This window comes from Helianthus annuus, chromosome 15, assembly GCF_002127325.2.
Source record: "Helianthus annuus cultivar XRQ/B chromosome 15, HanXRQr2.0-SUNRISE, whole genome shotgun sequence".
NCBI lineage: Eukaryota > Viridiplantae > Streptophyta > Magnoliopsida > Asterales > Asteraceae > Helianthus > Helianthus annuus.
In genome coordinates, this window is record NC_035447.2 from 9740930 (window position 1) to 9763902 (window position 22973).

The 22973-nt window shown below is 36.9% G+C and overlaps 2 protein-coding genes across 2 annotated transcripts; one reads left to right on the plus strand and one right to left on the minus strand.

The window, feature by feature from the left end:
* The first annotated feature begins 192 nt into the window (after positions 1-192).
* LOC110910520 (cellulose synthase-like protein G2) lies at positions 193-6151 on the plus strand. Its single transcript, XM_022155160.2, has 7 exons — positions 193-878; positions 2936-3019; positions 3342-3470; positions 3559-3771; positions 3862-3961; positions 4539-5062; positions 5526-6151. The coding sequence occupies exons 1-7, from the start codon at positions 249-251 to the stop codon at positions 6009-6011; spliced, it is 2166 nt and encodes a 721-aa protein (XP_022010852.1). The 5' UTR covers positions 193-248; the 3' UTR covers positions 6012-6151.
* Positions 6152-16969: 10818 nt separating this feature from the next.
* LOC110914758 (transcriptional regulator SUPERMAN) lies at positions 16970-17953 on the minus strand. Its single transcript, XM_022159499.2, has one exon. The coding sequence runs from the start codon at positions 17830-17832 to the stop codon at positions 17167-17169; it is 666 nt and encodes a 221-aa protein (XP_022015191.1). The 5' UTR covers positions 17833-17953; the 3' UTR covers positions 16970-17166.
* Between the last annotated feature and the right edge of the window lie 5020 nt (positions 17954-22973).

Below are 22973 nucleotides of genomic sequence, written 5' to 3' on the forward strand. Positions count from 1 at the left end.
GACCATCACCCGTTTGGTTTGGTATTTATTTGTTATATATAGGTAGATTATAAATATGATGTTAGAATATTGAGGAATTTGTATATATATATTTGATCTCTTCTAATATAAAACAAAATTTAGTATCTTAAAATGAAAACAAAAAATAGGATTATCATTTGTGCTTCTTAATCAATATATAAGAAAAAGTGAACCACTATCCATCCTTCATTCCAAATAAAACTTATCAAACAACCACCAGGTAAACAATGGCAGCTGCCGCCGGAGTACTATTTTCCGACCGCCACACCACCACCATCTCTCTAAACACATGCACCGTTCAACAACCACAAGCCACCGCCCAAAGGATCCACATCCTCTTCCACTTGACAGCCACACTAGCCATCTTGTACTACAGGTTCACCACCTTATTCAGCGGTGGTGACGTGCCCACTTTACCATGGGCACTGGTCACCGCCGCCGAGGTGATCTTCACCTTCATTTGGTTCCTCACACAGGCTTTTCGGTGGCGTCCAGTGGCTCGAGGTGTGTCCCTTCGAAACCTCCCGGACGACACCGAACTGCCTGGTGTGGACGTGTTCATCTGCACCGCCGACCCCAGTAAGGAGCCGACGGTGGAGGTTATGAACACGGTCCTGTCCGCCATGGGACTAGATTACCCGCTAGATAAACTGGCGGTGTATCTGTCTGATGACGGCGGTGCGCCGTCCACGCTTTATGCTATGAAGGAAGCTTGCTCTTTTGCAAAGAGTTGGCTACCGTTTTGTAGGAAATATGGGATCAAAAGTAGGTGTCCGGAGTGGTTTTTTTCGACTTATGGTCATGATGAATTGCTTTTTAGAACGGATGAGTTTGAAGCAGATGAAGAGAAAATGAAGGTAGGTAACGTTAAGTTTTAATAGTTTAAGAAAGATATATTATTACTTTTTTTTTTTCATGATGACTCCCACTATCCAATCAAATTATCATGCCATAAAATTTTAACACTAGTATTACACGGTATGTGAGTTAGCCGTTCAGAAAAAGAGGTAACTGATTATTAGGATCAAAAAGTCAGCATTAAATTTTGAGGGATGATCAAATAGGGCCAAATAACTCGAAGAAAACTCCCTCGAAATTAGACCTGGCAAACGGGTCGGGTCATGGGTCAAAACGGGTTCGGGTCAAAACGGGTCAATTAAAAAAAGAGTTGTTTTGGTTCGGGTCAAAACGGATTCAGGTCGGAACGGGTTCAGGTTGAAACAGGTTCAGGTCGGAACGGGTTCGGGTCATAACGGGTTTCGGGTCGGGTTAGTTAAAATAATGTTTTTTTAGAACACAACAATTATTTTTGCATTTATTCAAGTGCAAAATACCAAATGTTACACTGTTATAGTACCAAGTTTTGCATTTAGTACCAGGTTTTGCATTTATTACATATGTTTCTTTATAGATAGACATCTGTGTAAGTGTGTTTGTTTCTGTATTATGAAGTGAGAGAAGGTGAAAACGAAAGCCTACAGTTGCATCCTTTGCATCCTGTGTGTATGTATGTATATGCAAAACATAATTGTTCGGGTCGAAACGGTTCGCGTCGAAATGGTACTGGTCAAAACGGTACTGGTCAAAACGGTACGGGTCGAAACGGTACGCGTCGAAACGGTACCGGTCGAAACGGTACGGGTCGAAACGGTTCGCGTCGAAACAGTTCGCGACGAAACGGTTCGATTCGAAACGGTACTGGTCGAAACGGTACGGGTCGGTTCGCATCGAAATGGTTTGCGTTGAAACGGTTCACGTCGAAACGGTACTGGTCGAAACGGTACGGGTCGAAACGGTATTGGTCGAAACAGTATGGGTCGAAACGGTACGCATCGAAACGGTACGGGTCGAAATGGTTCAATTCGAAACGGTACGCGTCGAAACGGTTCGTGTCGAAACGGTACGGGTCGAAACGGTACAAAACTCGTCCCGACCCGAAACCTGCCCCGTTTCTTTAAAGACACTAACCCACATCGACCAATTTCTTTAATGTTGTCGACCCGCTTTGACCCTAAAATAACAAGATGGAATTTCAAGTGACCCATTTAGTTAAAATATCTTACCCAAACCAACCCATATAATTTTAAAAGTAACCCAAATTGACCCACTTAGAAGGCTTTGGGTCAAGATTGCCCCCTCTACTCGAAATCAACTGCTATAACTTTCGAGCTAAGTCAACTCATAAATATGAAGCTAAGTTCGAGTCTAGACGAGCTTGCTCAGTAATCAATAAATATAAAAAAGAACTTCGGACTAATAATAAAGCCCACGTAAGGTCCAACCATCCACAAGTCGGTCTATAACCAAAGGGTTAATTAGTCTATAAGCAAAGAGCCTATGGTCTCGTGGCACTAAGGGTATGGTGGTGGACAAACATCATTAAGGGTTCGACAGTGGACAAACATCTAGATTTAGAATTATTGATAGATTGTTTTCAAAACAACCGTTATTCTTTCTTAATTTTTTTGAGACTTAAATCACTCTTCACATACCCTGATAATTAATTTCGTCAACTAGCATTTTAAGATCCCCACGAAGGCCACAACCACAATCAAGGGGGACGGTGTGCCATCATGGCCACGAGCACCACATCACCCTTCACAACCACCTCCAGGATACCATACCCTTCAGCCTTACTAGGACGAACATGAGCCTATATTTCTGTGGATATTTCCTTAATTTGTTGTGATACAACTTTATGTTTATACATACTTTGGTCATTGACACTAATAAATATATATTTTATGGGCCACTTTACAACATGTACATGTTAATATGTTATAAACAGCCATAAAGCAATTTGTAAACTACCTACACTTAGTTATTGCAAAAACATTAAAAATTGTGAAGGTACATATATCATTGTTAAATAGAGATCAGGTCTAGCTGATGTTTACAACTTCTCTGCATGCAGTTAGCATATGAACAATTCAAAGACAACGTTGAGCGAAGAACCAATGGAGCTACGGTTGTCAACGATAGGCCACCATGTGTTGCGGTATGGTTTTTGTGATGCATTTTTCAACTATTATGTTCCTTTTTAACGAACTAATCATCATGATCGCAAGACGCTACTAATAAAAATGTGTAAACACCAAAAAATTATCATCTTACCTCAACAACTAATTTTTGAAAAATTTAAACAAGGGTTGTGCTAAACATACCCCACCTGCCTTATCACATGAGTAATATCTCTCATTTTCATATTAAAAGGCCAAAAATACCTTCATGATTTAATGTTTTCATGTAGGGGTACGTTTAGCCAGCCCCTTTAATAAATCTTACTAGTAAAGATCATCTTTCGTTTTGCGTTAACTCAGATAATACATGACAACCAAAAGCAAAGGAACGGGGACGACCAAGTTCAAATGCCTCTTTTGGTCTATGTATCACGGGAAAAAAGACCATCTCTTCCTCATCGTTTCAAAGCCGGTGCTCTAAATGCTCTTGTAAGCTTTATGCAACAACAAACTTCAAATTTCTTTTATCTTTGGGTCATAAAATCCATCATATATATGCCTAACACTCTTTCTACAGCTTCGTGTTTCCGGAGTTTTGAGCAACGCTCCATACATGCTTGTGTTGGATTGCGACATGTATTGCAATGAACCATCATCCGCGAAACAAGCAATGTGCTTCCATCTTGATCCAAAGCTTTCTAGTTCCCTAGCATTCGTCCAATACCCACAAATTTTCTATAATGTTAGCCAAAAAGACATATATGATGGCCAAGCAAGATCTGCATACAAGGTAAAAGCACTTTTTTGCATGTTTTACTTTGAATTCTTTGTAAAAAGTTGTAGTTTCTAACTAACATATTTTTAAATTTTTAATATTCAGACAAAATATCAAGGAATGGATGGAATTGGAGGCACAGTTTGTTCAGGAACAGGTTATTACTTGAAGAAAAAAGCCTTGTATGGATCTCCTAATCAACAAGGTAGTATAATTTTTATTTTTGCTTTTGACGCAAGGGGTGGACCTACCTTGACGGATGGGTGGGCGGGCGCACCCTTTGAAAAAAAATAGTGTTTTTTTTAGGCAAAAAAACCCGATCGCACTACTTGAAAATATGGTTGAACCCTCCATCTGCACCCCATGGGTCCGCCACTGTTGGACGCTAAGCGAAAACAGAAAATTAAATTTAGAAGGTATTGGCAAATCTTCGAAATTAAAACATACACATACTTGATATATGCCAATATGGTATAGCCCAGTTGGTCAGGGGGTTTTCCACTAAGTGGTTTTCTCTTGGTGAGGTCTCAGGTTCGATTCCTACTAAGTGCAAATTATGTAAATATGGGAGAACACCTCCGGGAGGGATTCGAACTTGGGGTGAGGGGTTTAAACAGCATATGTTGGCCCTTTTATGTTAGGACATTTTCTACCATGTTTTCTCCGCCTATCTGGAAAAATTACTAGTTGACTAACTCTTGGACCAGCTCCGTATCACTTTGAGTTACTTGAACCTCACAATATTCTATCGATCATTTTTTTTTTGTGGTTTTAATCATCAGATGAACATCTCTTGAATCCAAAAGAGAGCTTTGGTGATTCAACCAAGTTCATAGATTCATTAAATCATACGGAAAACGAAGATAACCAATCCGACCAATTCACCACCGCCATTTTAGAAGAGACCAAGAAGCTCGCTTCTTGCTCATACGAAGACAACACCAAATGGGGTAAACAAATTGGTTACTCATATGAATCATTGTTGGAGAGTAGTTTCACAGGTTATCTGTTGCACACAAGAGGATGGAAGTCGGTGTATCTATATCCTAAGAGAGCATGTTTCCTTGGTTCCACCACCATCGACATGAAAGACGCCATGGTTCAGCTCATGAAATGGTCATCTGGTTTGCTTCAAGTTGGTCTATCCCGGTTCAACCCTTTGGTCTATGGGATGTCCAGAATGTCAATCCTTCAAAGCATGTGTTATGCATACTTCATGTTCACACCATTTTTGTCCATTGCATTTCTGCTCTATGGCACCATACCGCCATTGTGCTTTCTTAATGGTGTCCCATTGTATCCCACGGTAAATTTCAATCATAACTTTGCCAATATTCTTTGTTATTAAAGTTGATTAATAGAGATCGATTACTTAAATGGTTAACTCGTTTTGTCATTTAAACTACTAGAAAACTGGGTCGTCTCCTACGCAAAAAATCATTGGAAATTAATGCGTAGGAAACGATTAGCGACAGTTTTTCGGTAAAATGGTAATTTTTTTTAAAGTAATTTATTTTTTATTTAAATTGTTGGTTTTGATACGGCGCGGTTTGTTGCTCGTCTACCTGCTATCCTTATGTAATTTGCGCTGGTGATTGAAATGAAAATAAAATGATTTTTATAAAAAAAAAAAAAACTTATGATATTATTATAAACTTTGTTCTGTATTGGTTTTATCTAAACGTTATGTGCTATAACGTATCTAGCACTTTTTTTCTTCCGTCGTGTGTCAAACAACTTGATAACTAATACAATTGTATTATTTCCAGGCTTCAGATCCATGGTTTAAAGTGTTTGCCGTGGTCTACGTTTCTTCACTTTTGCAACATTTGTACGAAGTGGTGTCGAGCGATGGATCATTAACGACATGGTGGAACGAACAAAGGATCTATTTCATAAAATGCGTCAGCGCGTTGTTGTTTGGTTGTCTTGATGTGATGATGAAGTCATTTGGGATGGTGAAAGCTAATTTCAGACTGACAAACAAAGTGGTTGATCGAGAAAAGCTAGAAAGATATGAGAATGGTACGTTTGATCTTGAAGGTGCGAAGATGTTCATGATACCATTAACGGTCATGGTGTTGCTGAATGTGGTATGTTTCGTTGGGGGCATCAAGCGAGTCATAAGCAACAACAATCTTGATGAGATGTTTGCTCAGGTTTTCATGTCGTGGACAACTCTATTATTCAGTTATCCGATCCTGAAGGGGCTTGTACCAAACAAGACCAAAAGTAAGAATATTAAAACTAACTGAGCAAAACTATCATGTAAAGTTCTTACGTTTATGGTCGTGAGTTCATTTATGATTCTCGGATATAATAAAAGAACAAAGAACATAGTGAACTCGTCTGTATAATATTAAGAGTTAAGTATACGGGTGATTCTTGTGGTTTACGTGTATTGCATTTGGCTTTCCGGCTTACATAAATTACACAAATAGTCAGCATTGTTCACTCAAATGTAAGACATATATATGCCTGGCATTGGGCCGGGTATTGAAAGCAGTTTTACAAGTTGGTGTAGGACTAAGATTACTAATACTTATCTAGTTATCCCAAACACGACCTATTGCCATGCTTAGCGATCGCACATGCCCGTTATCTCAGGGCCCAAAACTTTTAATGTTCTAAACAATATAGCAGTCAAGTAAATTAAATGAACAATAGTTAACTTGGGCTTTAACTCGATGGCCATGCACAAGTAATTGGGTTGATGCACTTCACATTCAATCCACCAATATAAATATACAAAATCAGACCTCCTATTTTTAGGAGATTACAACTAGTTATGAATAATATATGCCAATTATCTACATACTAAATAATCTTTGTAAGTAGTTTATATGATCCATCCCAGATGTTGGATATTGATCATTGGACATCTGTTATGGATTTTTTTTACCCAAAACGCGTGTAACCTCAGGTAATTAGGCCCAAGCTTATATGCGTTTGTTTGGTTTAACCCGCACTATGGTCTGTTCATGTTTCGCAGGAAGCTGAAGGGCAACTGTTGGAAGGCGAAGAAGACGCCTCATCAAAAGCCATGAGCATGTAATAAGAAAAAACCATTGGTTATACGCTAAAATGTAATTATCCTAAGTTGTACAGTGTAAAACAAAATTCCAAAATACTTGGTATCTATTGCAGTTTGTTTCGGTCTTTCGAGTTATCACTGGCAATATGCGAAAGAGTTGGTTATGTAACTGAGGATCTAATGTAACTAAGTTTTGGGTTTCATCGAATATGATAGATATGTAAGAACACCGCAGCATTGCGCCGGGTACTAATTTTAGTTTATATGAAAGTGGCAACAGTTACCCACTTTTTTTTTTTTTTTTTTTTTTTTTGGAAGGTGACTTTCTTTGTACTGGATTTAATGGTCACCGGGTTCATGTCGAAGACAATCCCCCGTCAGCCCCACTTAAAATCGGCTAAATTGAATCGAGAATTTAGGAGGGAATATCATATTAATATTTATATTTAGAGAAAAATACCCAGATAAGTCCCTGTGGTTTGTTCTATTTTCACCTATAGTCCCTAACCTTCTAAAATTACAACTATAGTCTCCAACGTTTGCCCTCCTGTTTCTCGGATAGTCCTTAGCGTAGATTGGGTTAGAATTTTTGGTTTTAAGTGGGTGTGAAATTACAAAAACACCCTTATCATTAAAAAAAACTAATAAATTTAACATTAAAAGATTTAAAATATACATGTGGGACCCACCCCCACCACCTATCCCCCACACCCACACCTAGAGGTGTAAAAAAAAAACTGGTTTTAGAACCGAAACCGGAAAAAAAACCGAAACTGTTTTTTTTTAACCGGTTTTTTATAACCGGTTTTTTTTAACCGCCGGTTTTTATACCGGTTACTATTCTTGACTTCAAAAACCGGTTATTAACCGAACCGGTTATTAAAAAACCGTTTTTTTGGGAAAAACCGGTTAAAAACCGGTCCCAACCGGTTATACCGGTTATTGTTTTGGACCTCAAAAACCGGAACCGGTTATAAAAAAAAAACCGGTTTTTATTTTGGGTGAAAAAACGGTTTTTTTTAAACCGGTTTTTTAATAACTGTCACACCCCGATTTCCACGTGTCTCACCGGTGGGCCCGGTGGGGGATTACCGTGACGTAGTTGGCAACAATATAGTCAAACCACACAATTATATGAATGCACAGCGGAAGCATAAAGATAAATATATTTCAACGTTAAGTGTAATATCAAAATATCACCATTGTTGAAATAAAATCCACAGGGGATCAATAATAATAATAAAGTATTGTTCAACAGACTTCAGACATCTTAAGCTTGCGAGACTTCTAATGATGCTAGGAGAAATCCCAGCCAATTTCGCATAGTACCTGCATTTAGTCTTTTTTGGGAAAATACGTCAGTTTACACTGGTAAATACATTCAACTGACACTTTTGTAAAATGTTAAATAAAATTGGTTTAAATGCACAAGGCACAAACTCTTTATAACTTGGGATAATTTATAATTAAATCTTGTAAAGAATTACATGTTTACTATGCGTTTGGTCGCCCGGGTCGTGCCGGGTTAAAGTTTAATAGACACACCACATAGTATAAAACCGTGGCGGGAAAACCAACGGCTATACCTTTATAGTCATGGACATAATGCCGGGTATACGCCTACACCCGGATGTCAGGGTCGTGGCCATTTCGTAAAATGCTGCCAAGGATATCCGAGACATGGTCATTAAGCTCCCAAAGGCGTAAAGCCAACAAAACAAGTTTTTAAACGGGTCACATTGATAATACCTAACTACTAATGAGTTGGGGTCAATTGCCCGACCAAGCGGTATTTTAAATACCGTAACCCAAGCCCGTATAACAGAAAATAAGTTAAAAGTATTTACCTTTGCAAGTATAAATCCTTAATTGAAATAAATTGCAGATAGCTTTTACTGGTCCCCTTATCTGGAACGAAGGTTTAAATTAACCTATTAGAATCCTAACGGGTCTTTAATTTAGCCGTAGCTTAGACCGGTCAGTTTCAAAGGATAGATACGGTTTAATTGCGTGAAAGGAGAAAACCGGGAATGGAATGTGATTTTTGACCCAACAAGTTTGAAGACTTGTTTTATAGGGGTATAATAATCACACTCTGTATTTTGGGGTCAAAACAATATGGTTTGACCCGTTTCGGCTAGTTTATGTAAACTAGTTACATAAGCCGAACCGTGCGCGCAAAAGGCGTAACGGGTAACCGCAAGAGTCCTACACTGGTTTCCTAAGTCAATATGCTTTAAAGAGGTTGTGGTATCAGTAGGATACCTTCCATAATGCCTGTAACGAGTTTAAGTTCATATTATGCCCCGTAGGGGTATTTCGGTCTTTTTAAAGATTATAAAAGAGGTTTCTGAGTTCTACAGGAAATCTGAGTTTCCCGAACAGTTTATAAGGTCTAAAATACTTTATTTATTATTTAAAATCAGTAGCAACTGGAATCGGGTCAAAAGACCTTGTAGAACTCAAGTTATGGCCGAAAAGGGTATATTCGGTATTTACCGAACCGTTGTCATAACCGCAGGTTATGAGCAGGTTAAAAATAATTAAAAATCTTTAAAAATCCCAAAATATTATTTTACATCAGTGAGTGAAAGTTTGGTGTCGAAATCCAGGTTTAGATAGGCGTTATGCTAATTGCGCTATTAAATTACTAAAGTTTTCGTAATTTGCGCTATTTAGCATAACTCTTATTCTGGACCTCAGATTGACGTGAAATTTTAGGGACATGCTTAGAAATCAGTAACTAAGGTCATGATTCTTTTACATGTCCGAAATTCTCGTTTTAAATCAAAAAGGGCGTTACGGTCAACTTTTAAGCATTTAACGGAAATGTGTAAAAGACTCGGACAAACAACGAACCGGTCACAGAGGTTTATACCATCATGTAACCTGGTCCTAAGAGAGTCCTAAGGCATATCTAAATCAAACTTTAACGGGTCAGAACTGAAGTCAAAGCAAAAGTCAAAGCTTTTGCGACTTTTGGCTCCGAACCGGGTCAAAACAGTAAATGGTCGGATCAAACAAGCTTAGACTAGTTAATATACTTATTATCATGTCTTATGAGTGTTTAAATAGGTTACATATCACCTACATTATCGATTATGCAAGAAATCGCAAAATAGCATTTTTGTTGACTTTTTCTAAACACGTTTGACTCGACATTTGGACTAGTTAGAGTGGGAATCAGAGGGAGCCCTTTTAGAGGTTTAAACCCACATGATTACCATCATATAACTATCTTTGATTCGACAAACCACTGGACCATTTGTGATTTATCGCAAAGTCAATCGTTAATTACGACGGATTGACTTTTAGGCTAAAACTATGGAAAAACGAAACCACAAAGGGTTAGGCAACTTACAGAAGCTTGGTGCACGACTAAGGATGATAGAAGAATGCTTGGAAGCTCCAGAGATGATCAAGAGAGCAGGTTTTGAGGTGTGTTTCACTTATGTGCAATGTGGTGCCTTTTATAGTGAAAGATTGGGCTTAAGATCATTACACATCAACCTACAAGGGATCATGGATATTCAGCAGGTGGCCCTGGGTGCTAGGGGTCATGTAGAGGGCGCCCATGCTTCATTAATTGCCTCAATGATCGTTCACTAGCTCAAACATTGCATCTGTCCAAAGTTGCTGCATCTGGGACTCGTACGCGGCCCGCATTAGGATTCAAGCAACTCACACGCGGGCCGCATGAATCCTAATGTCAGAAAACGTATCTTCACCTGGCGCGCGGCCCGCATTAGCTCAACCATATTCCTAACGCGGCCCACCTGAGGGTTAATTACCAATATTTTCAAATCTTTTGTAATGATTAGCCTGACCTTTCGGTTTCGAAGGGGTAACTTTGCGATTTGGCCCTCGATTATTTACGATTAAGGGCCTCGTGACTTTTACCCGCATTGTTAAGTCCCCAGTTAGTTTAATTACTATCTGAAAAGCCTTAACTTTTATTGTTGACGCTTTTAACCCCTCCCGTACGAATTTGATCATAACTTTCTCGTTTTAAAACGAAACTTCGCGAAATTTATATAGTATATTCTAGTGAGTGTATTTTACTGTTACAAAGCCTTGGGTTCGTCAAAGGGTCACTCAGAGGTATAAATTAAACATGTTGACACAATTAACCCCTGTAGCTTGTAATCTCTCACTTTCTCCCGCGTTTCGCTCCGTACGATCCATGATTTATTCGTTTGAAGGTACGAGCATCATTTAGGGTTACTATACAGTATATTTACCCTTCGTTGACATTTATAACCCTCGAATTTACATACTTTCAAGGTTTGTCAACTTTAGTCCTTTATTTAATATTTAATGCCACGTGTAAACTCATGACACGTGTTAACACATTATTGGACACAAAATTTCGAGGTGTTACAATAACCGATTAACCGATTTGTACACCTCTACCCACACCCACACCCACACCCTCACCATACCACCATTGTGCTTTCTTAATGGTGTGTATGACAATATGTTTTATGGCAGTAGCATGCCACTATTGTGCTGTCTTAATTGTGCTTTCTTAATGGTGTGTATGACAATGTGTCCGCGGTGCTTGGGGAAGCCCGCGAGAGAGAATAAGCGAGATTGGCAAGTGAGAGAGAATGGAGGGCGCAACAAGAAGCGCTTTGGGCGGCTCAACAAGAGTATTGGAATGAGCAAGAAGCCCATAGGTTGACGGAAGAGGCCCGTCAGAGAGCATGGGAAAATGAGCAAGATAGGCTCCAGATTGAGAGAAACAATTTGGATGATAGAAGGTGGATGACAATAGGTACCACACAACAATTGGCAATAAAAAATGCCCACATCATCCATGATCAGGAGCGACATCAAAGGGACCTTGATGCAGGTCGTGACTATCAAGAGTATGTCTCATGGACGGACTACTCGACCATTCGAGCTCAACCTGAATCTGTTCAGAGATCAGTTCATTGGCCTCAAAGTGTTGCTTCTAGCTTTGTTCCTATTCCTATGCCACTACAACCCGATGGAAGAAGCCCGCTTGATAGCTTTAACGAGATGATGTTGGCTCTCACAGACTATCCGTACCAACCGTACCCATCGCGAGAGGAGAATGAACGATATCAACGATAGGTGGTGAGGTATGACACATGTTGTTGCTGTATATTTTTGTGTTTACTTTGTTTTTTTCTTTTATTTATCTTCTGTTGCGTATTTCAATTTTAGTAGTTAAATGAACTAGTGTTCCCTATACAACCCTCATGAGACCTTCCTAGTCCTCCCGAGCTATCGAGATGTTTAAAGGGCTTGCATGCATATGCTAAATGCGGCTCTGATTCTTAAAAGGTGAGTTAGGCTTGTTGTTGTAAATTTCTTTCTACAAAATCAAAGTTAAATAACGAATGGCTTGGTAAAATTTTCATAAGATTGGTAAAAATGAAGTAACTAACGGGTTTTGATTATTGTGAGGAGTTTGTTTCTACACAATGTTAAGATTTATAGGTAGTTTATCTTCGCTTTGGATAACCATATTTACCGAAGAATGAGGAGCCCATGAGGAATTAGCAAACCGGGTGCATACCTTCCTTGTACTTAACTTTGATTGTTTAATTAGTAGAATAAGTGGACTGTAATTGTATAGTTTTGAACAGGGTGAATTCTTAGAGGAAAAGTCGTGTCACATCTCTTGCGTTTTGAAAAGCCCCCATCCCAAATACTACACATTGAGGACAATGTTGACCTCAAGTTTAGGGATGTGAAGAAAAAGTTTAAGATTTTTAGTCCTTCATTAAACACTATACATTGAGAACAGTGTTGACCTCAAGTTTTGGGATGGAGGAAAATTTTTAATTTTTTCAAAAATGTCCTCTTAAAAGCGATTTAAAAGCATGATTAGAAAAGTCATCAAGGGATTGCTGTCGCAACTCCCGACCCCTGCCTCGGGAGGCGGGTGGCCGCGGCCTACTTAGAGATGGTGGTATCGGTGTTTATCATTATTTAGCAGCGGAAATTTCATCAGGACCGTAGTTAGAAAATATTTTATCAGAGTAAAACATCACATTTTATAATAATAATTATATTGGGATAAAACCCAAGTTTTCGTTACAAACAGGTTTATAGGGATAACCCCTATTTTATTGAAATAAAACATCTTCTTTATTTAGGTAACTTTTATAGCCACTTTTCCAAGCCTTCAGTGCTGTCCAGCTGGCTTCTATTTGGCTTTCACATTTTGTTACCTGAAACGCGTTTAAAAACATTTTATCAGTGGGAAATACTGGTGAGTGAATCTCAATTTAATCAAGACAGGTTTTATCAGTTTTACAGTATTGAGGGCGATCTCGCAATTACATTTGTTTATTTTTCTACTTTAATTACCACCCATGGAACTGTCAACCCGACTTGTGGAAATGTTACTACTCACAATTTAGTAACAAATTGTGTATATAAAACCCCAACATACCGACGATAATTGTAGAAATTACAAATACTCAATCACTATGAACTATAATTTAAAACATTGAGGCTTTGTAAAACAGTTTGCAAAAAGGAGGATTACTCACATTGTTATCTTAGGTAATTTCATGTGGATTCCTAGCTATAATCTATAAATTTTAAATAATGCACACGCGTTAGTATAATAACCCAAATTTACATTAGTTATACCCTCCCCGAGACAGAACTCCAACGACTACGTCGGGCAGAGCCTCAACAGCCGTTACGGAGTGCTAGATCAATCGGGCAGCGTATCTAATACGTAACTGGGGGTTAAAATACTTACAACGAGGCAGAACTTCGTTATTTTAGGGGGGGTATTATGCCCGATATTATATTTTCTATGTAGAAAATTGAGAGAGAGATCAAGAAAATGAACGGTTTGCAACTGAAGGCCGATGGCCCCTTTTATAGGGTTGTTCGTCGGGTTTGTCGCGCCCTGGGAAAGCCACACAAGGGGCTTACGCGCCCCGCGAGCTAGGGTTGTAGGCCCTAGCCTTGCTGATTCGTCGAACTAGGGTTGACACGGGGCTGCCACGTGGCAGCTCAGGGTGCCGCCTCGTAGATGGGCGCTCGCGGCCCGCGTAGAACCAAGACCAGTCTGTTGCGCCCTGCGACAGACTTAAATAATTGTTTTTATTTGATTTTTATAAATTTTAAGGTATTTTGGGGCATGTTTTCGTATACAAGGTGTATTTTAGGACGTATAGGGACATTCTAAATTTATTTGGGGTGTCGAAAATATTTTAGGAGGATTGTTATATCCTACCCACCTTGTTTTAGAACTCGTCCTCGAGATCTACTGGAATAGGTGTGAATATTTCTTTTGCATTTCTGATTCAAGCTCTCATGTGTATTCTGGCCCTCTCTTGGAATCCCATTTCACTTTAACTAGAACCAATCTCTTGTGTTTGAGATTCTTGACTTTTCTGTCTTCAATCTGTAGAGGCTTTTCTACAAACTTAAGCTTTTCATTTACCTCTATGTCCTTAAGAGGTATTATTAATGATTCATCGGCTAAACACTTTTTGAGATTGCATACATGAAATACATCATGTATTCCTGCCATTTCTTCTGGCAGTTGTGGCTGATAAGCTACTGGTCCTATTCTCCTGATAATCTCAAAGGGTCCAACATACCTGGGACTTAGCTTTCCTCTTTTGATGAATCTTACCACTCCTTTCCATGGAGAAACCTTTAACAATACCTTGTCTCCTACTTGAAATTCCAACGGTTTGCGCCTGTTGTCAGCATAACTCGTTTGTCTATCACGTGCTGCTTTTAGTCTTTCCTTGACTTGAATAACTTTGTCTGTTGTTTCTTGTAATATCTCAGGTCCAGATAATTGCACAGACCATTTGGTCTTTTGCATGGTCAAGTTTCGAAAAATTAGCATGATGGATATTCAACGTGGTTTTATAAGAAAAAATACGGTTGTTTATTTCGGAATAGTCCGCCTAAGAAGTTAGTACGTTGTGCACATCGCATATCTACCCTTTTCACGTGAGGTATTGAGCCCCTTACACATATCATATAATATATATATTTCTTTGGTTGAGTGTGCCATTACTTCACGTATTGTAGAACTTGCAACTTTAATGCGTTTAAGACCATATACCAATTACGAGCACAAGAATGATTAAGGCATTAGAATAAACCTTTTTAGGTATACACCATTTTATATCAACTTTACCCAAACTAATCCCGATGTCGCTAACTTTGAACCTAAACCTTTTATTTGAACAACTCATTTACCTTTTTATTTTTAACCGAGTGATGAAAATCCGATTTTAGGTTTGTTCTACTTTGTAAGTATTGCTTTGGGTAGTTGTGAAAAAAAAATCCGAAAATGTGATGAAAAATAGTTGAAAATCATTTCGAAAAATACAAAAAAAAATTGTGTTGTGGTTCATGGAATAAAGGTGGAGTTTTGCCTTATACTTTTTGTTTAGTTGTGTAGTTTGTTTTGTTAATTTGATGTAATAAAAATTGAATTTTCATCACCTTAGCCACTTTCAAATATCCTATTCCATACCTTTAGCTTAGCCCCGTTACAACTCTTTAAAGACCTTATGACTTGTGCCTTGTTTTCGTGTATATTGGTGGAGAATGATTGAATTGCAAGCTTATGTGTATACGTGTTCTAGTCGATCAAGTGTTCACTATAAATACTAGTGCATCATTACTAGTTACATGTTAAAACTGAGTGAAGATAACATTGTGAGAGATGTATATGGTATGCTAGATTTTAAGGATGGGTTAATATTGGGTAACCATCTATTGTATTTAAAAATTGGAAAATTTAAACGTTGAATTACCTTTGAAATGTGTAATATTATAATAGTACGGGGTAAAAAGTGTAACATTGTATTCTATACATATGTACATCACATCATTTTAACCCTAATTATATAACAATCATTCTAATACAATTTTTGCGGTTTATCTCTTGACTAGTATAGTCAAATCAAACGCTTGAATACATACAACGTCTATGCTAATTGTGATATAGGTTCAAAGTTAATTATGTGGGTGTTTACATGGTGATAATTTGTGTTGGTAAAACAAGGGATTGTTCACATATTGGTGGGACCCTAGTTACATTGCTACAATGAGGTTTATTGGTGAGACTTCGACATGGAGAACAGAGTTTCCATGTACTTTGTGGGACCTAGAGTTGTCCACATATTAGTAGGACCTAATTAAATTATTTGCTTAGACTATCCACATCAAGGATGTTTGTAGGTGATTCTTGGCCTATGTGGAGGGCATTTGTGAGAGGAATGGATTAGTGGGTGTTGTAGAGGATGACATAGAGGGTGTTCATTCTTAAAGATTCTTGGGGAAGAATGGTGAAGAATGGGGGAATGGTGGGTCCTTTCGTTTTTTATTTAGTGTAAATTTAATAAAATAATTATAATAAGGTTGTTTGTGGGAAGGATATATATGTTATTGTTGTGGGTAAAAAGTGTTTGTGGGAAGAATAAATGAAAAGCTGATGTGGCATGCTGATTAGGCTGTTTGTAGAAAGGATAGCCTTTCACTGATGCGGATAGTCTTAGCTCATATTCGTAACTAAACTTTTTTTTATTCAAACACAGTATGTGGGAGGTATGATGATAATGTGCAAAAGAGTATTTATAATAGAAACACCACATCGACAGTCTATCCATGGTCGATTATATCGTCGGTACCGCTGCTAGTATTAAGACTAATGAGTGACTTGATCTAAGGTTTGACGTGTCCTCGCAAACTAGATATATAAAGTTTTACGTATGTGTGTCCTGTTCACTAGCTTTATGTTAGTCACCCATTTGTGGTGTATGTCTCTAGGTTATGGATTAAGAGAGGTAAAAAGCTCCTCTAGAATAAATTTAATCGGTGAAGATAGACGATAAGTTATTAATCTCTAGATTACAAGTAGTTTTAGATCCATATATATGATATGTGTTTTAGAGATTTTTTGTTTTTGTAATGAAAACACTATAGGAATATTTTCTAGTTTGTTAGTGATTTTATTAACATCATAACTACATAATCAATAAATATCAGAAAATTTGGATTGGAAAGTATAGTTGTATTTTCAAAAGCATCATTGAAATTTTTATTAAGTAATATGATGTTAGGAAATTAGTGTTATCAAAATGAAAAATAAAAACCAGTTCTATTATTTGTTTCATCTTATATACGAACATATGTTCCCAAAGACACTAGTACATTATAAAACAAGTTCTTGCCCTCAAATACATATTAAAAAATTGCAAAGTACATTACAAAACAAGTTCTTGCCCTCAAATACATATTAAAAAATTGCAAATCACATATCATAATGAAGATTAACCCCAATATTATAAAACAAGTCATCAAGATGCACCTTCTTATTAACGTTGAACGCTTAATGGTTAATCCAAGTACTAAGAGCAACCGAGTCGAAGTTCCAAGTCCAAATCATCCGTCTCCGATTCACCAAACAAGCCGATCTCCGAATCCCATCTAACAATCTCTGAATTCTTTACAATCTTACCCTCATTTTCACATGGAAAACCAAGAAATTTACAAAACCCAAAACCGGGTATATGAGATTTCTTCATGGTTAGATCTTCACCACCTTTATCGCGCAAACAATAGGACGTGTTACCAGTCGGCGATGAGTATGACAAATCATGTTGTACATATGAGGGAGATAACACTGTTGTAGAGGGTGACAAGTTTGAAGAAAACTGAGGTGAGAAATTAGGGTTAGAATTAGGGTTTGGATGGAGGTTAAGCTTGAACAAACTACTATAGTTTGAAGAGAAGTTTTGAGAGGATGACATTTGTCTAAGCCTAGCTCTATCTCTCCTATGAACATTCATGTGGCCACCAAGAGCTTGAGCAGATCTAAACTCTCTTTTACAAAAAGTACAAGTATAAGATCTTGGAGGCCATGAGAACCCATGCACTAAATCTCCCACCTCTCCATTAACACCATCTTTATCTCTTAGAAAATCACTAAAAACTCCATTTGTTGCTGATCTTGCACCAAGAAAATTGAGATCTTTCAACCTGTTATCATCCCTCACACAGTTTCTTTTCTCCATTGCTGTTAAAAAATCATCAAACACTCCACAAATGACAAAACCCTTGATCAAAACACTAAAACAACAAGAAGAAGTGCATCAAGTTAAAGATTTGGATCAGGTTGTAGAGAGAGAAGAAGAATTAAAGAAGAAAGTGGGATCAAAATGGCATTAAGATTGTGGGGTATTTATCTGAAAATGTTGAGAATGTTTGGTCACTTATTACTAAAAGTAGAATCCTCGTCCTTGCAGGGCTACACCTTTTTGCCAAATCTAGCACTGAAATAATGGGTGTTTCTTTCTTCTCTTTGAAACATTTGTCGGATACACAAGTCATTAAAAGTTTAACATGTACTCTTTTGTTCAAAACTATTTGTTTTACTGTTGATGCTCATTCGAATGGATTGGATGTTAACTTTTTCACTGGCTATAAAGCTAACATGCATGATCATCGTCCTATACGTGTCGGTTTGTGGAGGCTATATGATGTTGATATGCTACTTTAATGCTACAAATTTAATATTTCTGTACATATACAAACAAAAGTTTACATGTTTAATATTGGGATAGATTGGTCAAAGGAAAAAGATACGTACTTACTCTATAACATTTGAGTGAAAACACATCCGTAGACATCATCGGTGTCACATCTGGACCGACTTTATGTTTGTCGGAAAATCTTATCAACAAATGTTTTGCAACTTTTATAATATGCTAATACTTGGATTTGAGGGTTTAATTAATGGTCTCGTTTAATTTTGGAAATGTAAACCTCTAACCCTAATCACAGAATTTAAGGTTCTTGAAAGAACTAATTAGGGGGTAGGGGTGGTCATCACTCATGACTCATCACTCACTCACAACTTACAATCAAGTTCTGCCACGTCATCAAGCTTTATTCCATCACTGGTGATGGATTTTAGTGGAAAATGGAAATGCCCATCACCCACAACCCAACGATAAACCCTCACAGTCTTCCATTCTTCACGCGTTATCAAATTGACGCGTGATGTAAAACAGTGACGGTGGTGTTTTATCTATTTCCACGCGTTATAATTCATCATCACGGGGTTTTGTTCTTCCACCCGGGGGCCCCTTGAGTTTAATGATACTATGAAAGAATTCATAAAAACTTGAAAACTACATTGTTGTTATATAGTGAAATGAAAAGCCTAACAATAAAGAATGATGACTATAAAATGTCAATCATTATCCCGGCCAATATTTAAAGTAAAGATAAAATAATGATTAACAAATAAAGTTAAAGATAAATACTAAAGTAAATTGCAAAAATTGTCTTTTGAGGTTTGGCCAATGTCTTTCAGACAAAACGTTTTTTTTTCCTTTACAGTCCTTCACCTTTGGTTTGGTCCATCAGAAAATAACTCTTTTGGTTGAAAATGACAAGATTTCAAATTTTTTGGATGAAAATGATACCTTGTGACGAAAGTCGCAAAAACATCCAAATCTCAGGAAAGAAAATGACATTTTACTCTAAATAAATCAAAATATATAACAATAATAGATAATAAACTTAGCTATGTAATTTAAGGGAATGGTAGTTGTTTTGGTCAAAAATCTGATTAAGGATAATGTAACCAAATCTGAAATGTAAGGTAGAATGCTTAGATGATTAGCAATGATAGAAATGAATGTAAGACTGTAAATGCAATTGAACACATAGATTTATATGAGGAAAAACCCTTGATCACTAGTAGATCGCCGACACAAAAACCTCAGCTGGTGAAAACTATTAACCACCAACGTACTATATTGAACAATGAAAAGTGATTACAACTTCGGATGTTGATCAAGTGTGTAACAACTGATTGCAAAGAGTGTTTGTAAGCTTCTAGTTCGTAGTGCGTGTATGCGAAAGTGAGAATGTGTCCTATAACACTTGATCAACCCTTTTTGGAAAGCGTGTTTGTAAGCTTCTGATCCTATAGATTGTATGCACTGGCCTTGGAAAAATTGTCCACGAGAATGGCGAGGTCAATTCAGGAGGGGTGATTATAAGATTCCGGCTATTATGCTTGAAGCAGTGCCATGCTTAAGATTTGTGGTTCTGACATGCGTTTTTTAATTGGACCCCCTTTTGATCAAACAAACATCAACATCCTCGACCCATCACATTTATTAAATAATTATATGGATGGATCCATCCCTCACTGTCCTTTTTTGGCAAATAGTGTCCAATATAGATTCGGTTATTAACAATAGTGAAGAAGTTGTTGCATCTGCCGGAAAACGATGCAAAACGTTGTCGCTACAAGAAAGCACACGAAGCGGCACGAAAAGACATTGAAAGAGCTTTTGGGGTCATAAAAGGCAAGTGGCACATTCTCGCACAACCTGCAAGGCCACTACATCCCCAAAGGATTAGAAAAATCATGTACACGTCTACTATCTTATACAATATGATTTTCAAATATACTAGTGCGGTAATATCACCTGAACACATAGACGATCTGCCAAATGAATGAATAATTGAAGAAAATATTTTTTCACTATTAGTAGTGGATCTTATCCAGCATTTAAAACATCGGCACCAAGCCTATGTCCAAATGAACGACTAGGTTTATTTTATTAAACTGTTGTAGGTTTTTTTTTTTTAATTTCTATCATTTTAAGAATGTAGTTTTTTTATGTACTTTTATCTTTTATTTATTTCCTTTATTTAAAGTCATATTTAAAACATTTCCAATATATAAATGTTTTAAAGTAAAATTAATTAACATAGTTTAGTGTTGGGGAAATCTGGGACGATACCATGCAATTTGAGTAAAATTGAGAAAGGTAGGGAAAACTAATGTGACACTGACGTGTTATGCGTGGAAATTTGAAGAAAATGAGACGACTCCCTTAACCCTTATCAAACTTAGGGGTTGTTTGGCAACTTCTGAATGTTTAAGTGCTTAAACAATAAGAGGTCAGAACCATTAAGTGCTGAATCAGTAAGAGGTCTGAACCATTAAGAGCCGGTATAATGGTTAACCATTCAGAGGCAAATGTCTGACCAATTCAGATTAGAGATCTTAACCGTTCAGACTCTGTATAATGCTTAATCATTCAGATGTAAATTTTTGAACCATTCAGACATTTGCTCGCGAAACAAAGAGTATGAACCATTAAGTGTTGAACCAGTAAAAAATCTAAACCATTAAAAGCCTTATTAAAATGTAAACAAATACCTCCTTAATGTTTTTGTTATATGTTTAACATTGCCCTGCATATAGATATTCATATTTCAACCATTCGGGACAAAACACCAATCAGCAAATATGTTTATGTCTTCATAGGAGGTTTTGTGAGCCAAAAAAAAAAAGCCAAGTTGCGACTTACACAAAACTCCCAATTGTGTTGATAACTCGTTTACTAATTTATATATGGTTACATATTGTTAAATCCGGCGCTTGTACTTTGATGACACATAAAATAGAAAAAACTGTCCAAAACAACTTTTATGTATTTTCAAAATTGCACATTATATCTTTCAGTATAACCAAGAAACTTAACGATGTTAATTTAAAAAGTTTATCCCCGTAACAAAATCAAGTTAAAAGTTGATCTTGGCAATTTTTAAAGAGAAAGGTATAGTGTGAAGTTTTAGAAGTACATAAAGGTTGTTTTGAATAATTTTTTTAATAAAAATATGAATATGGATTGAAATTCTATATATGATTATCGGTATGTTCATATCTTACATTCTCTGTTGAAAACAAAATATATCCAAAAGATTTATCAATAGAAGCAAAATCAATTAAGAAATAATGGATTGAAAGCATACATTCATTGAAAGCTATGGGTCGACCGTGAATCCACGATAATGGTCTTGTTAGAAATTATTAAATTAAACAAAGTTGATTATCCATTAAGAATAACCCAATGGTGTTGATGAGTTAGATAAGGTGTAGGATAGTAGGAGGTCATGGGTTAATCCTCATGGTGTAAAAATTTAGCTTTCAAAAAAAAAAAGTTGAATTGCGATGAATGTTGTTCTCAAATGTGTTACAAACTAGTATCTTAACCCCGTCGTGCGTTGCGGCGGCAGTGTTGAAATTTAAAGTAAATCGAATTCATACGGTCGGATATATAACTTGACTCATTTCCAAACAAAATTTATGTCAAAACGTAGACTAACTGAAATCACACATAAAAATAAGCACGGAAACTTGTAATATTGGACCTGTGACTCATTACCGAGAAAAAATTACGTCAAAACGTAAACGAACTTTGATTTATACAAAGCGTAGTTAAAAATAAGCACACAAGATAATAGTTTTTTTTCAGTTAAATAATGATACCGCTCGTTGCGGCGACATTGAAACATAAAATAACTCGAACTTTTACCGGGCTATTGAAAACGCAAACAAAAAAATAGATGCATAAAACTCAAGTGGGTCAAAATAAGATTCGCAAAACTTTTAAAATATTGAGCAAGTGTAAATGTCTATGCTAAAAGTTAAAATAAAATAAAAAACTTGCAAAAACACAACTAAAAGACTGAGAAAATGTAAAAAGAAAAAAAATAGCAAAAAAAAAAAAACGCAACTAAAAGACAAAAAAACAACTTTGATTGACCTTTATTTCTCCTTTTGTGAATGTTATATTTATAACGAGTAAATTTCAAAGTTCGTCCTTTATGTATGTCTAATATATCAAAGTATGTCCTTTATCTTTAATAAGTTCAGAAAACATCCTTAATGTTTGAAAAATCAATCAAGTTATATCCTTTACCCTAAACCTTGTTTGTTTTCCCAGTTAAGTCAGGTCACATGTGAAGCACATGAGGGCATTAATGTCATTCTACCTACCAATATATATATACACCCACACATACATACAGAACACACACTCTCATCTTTCTCTCTGCTCTCTCTCTACTACCAGCCCCTCTCTCTCTCTCTCTACGAAAACTCAAACCCTACAATCCTCTTCAATTTCAAGTTTCTGCAAACTATCATCTCTCTCTACAAAACAAAAAGAAAAACCCTGTCTTTCTAATCTAACGGTTGTGGTGGTGAAATTTGGGGATTTTTGTTGACCTAAAAAAAACTCGAAAACCCTACTGATTCATCACCTAATCAAAGGAATCGGGCTTTTGGAAGATGGTGGCAGGTTTTGTTCGTGATGGATATTGCAAGTGGAGGTGGTGTTGG

Coding starts and splice junctions, on each gene's coding strand:
- LOC110914758 (XM_022159499.2), bottom strand. CDS start 17,832: ATGGAGAAAAGAAACTGTGTGAGGGATGATAACAGGTTGAAAGATCTC.
- LOC110910520 (XM_022155160.2), top strand. CDS start 249: ATGGCAGCTGCCGCCGGAGTACTATTTTCCGACCGCCACACCACCACC. Junction 3,471..3,558: donor CCGGTGCTCTAAATGCTCTT/GTAAGCTTTATG, acceptor CTCTTTCTACAG/CTTCGTGTTTCCGGAGTTTT. Junction 3,962..4,538: donor TGGATCTCCTAATCAACAAG/GTAGTATAATTT, acceptor TTTAATCATCAG/ATGAACATCTCTTGAATCCA.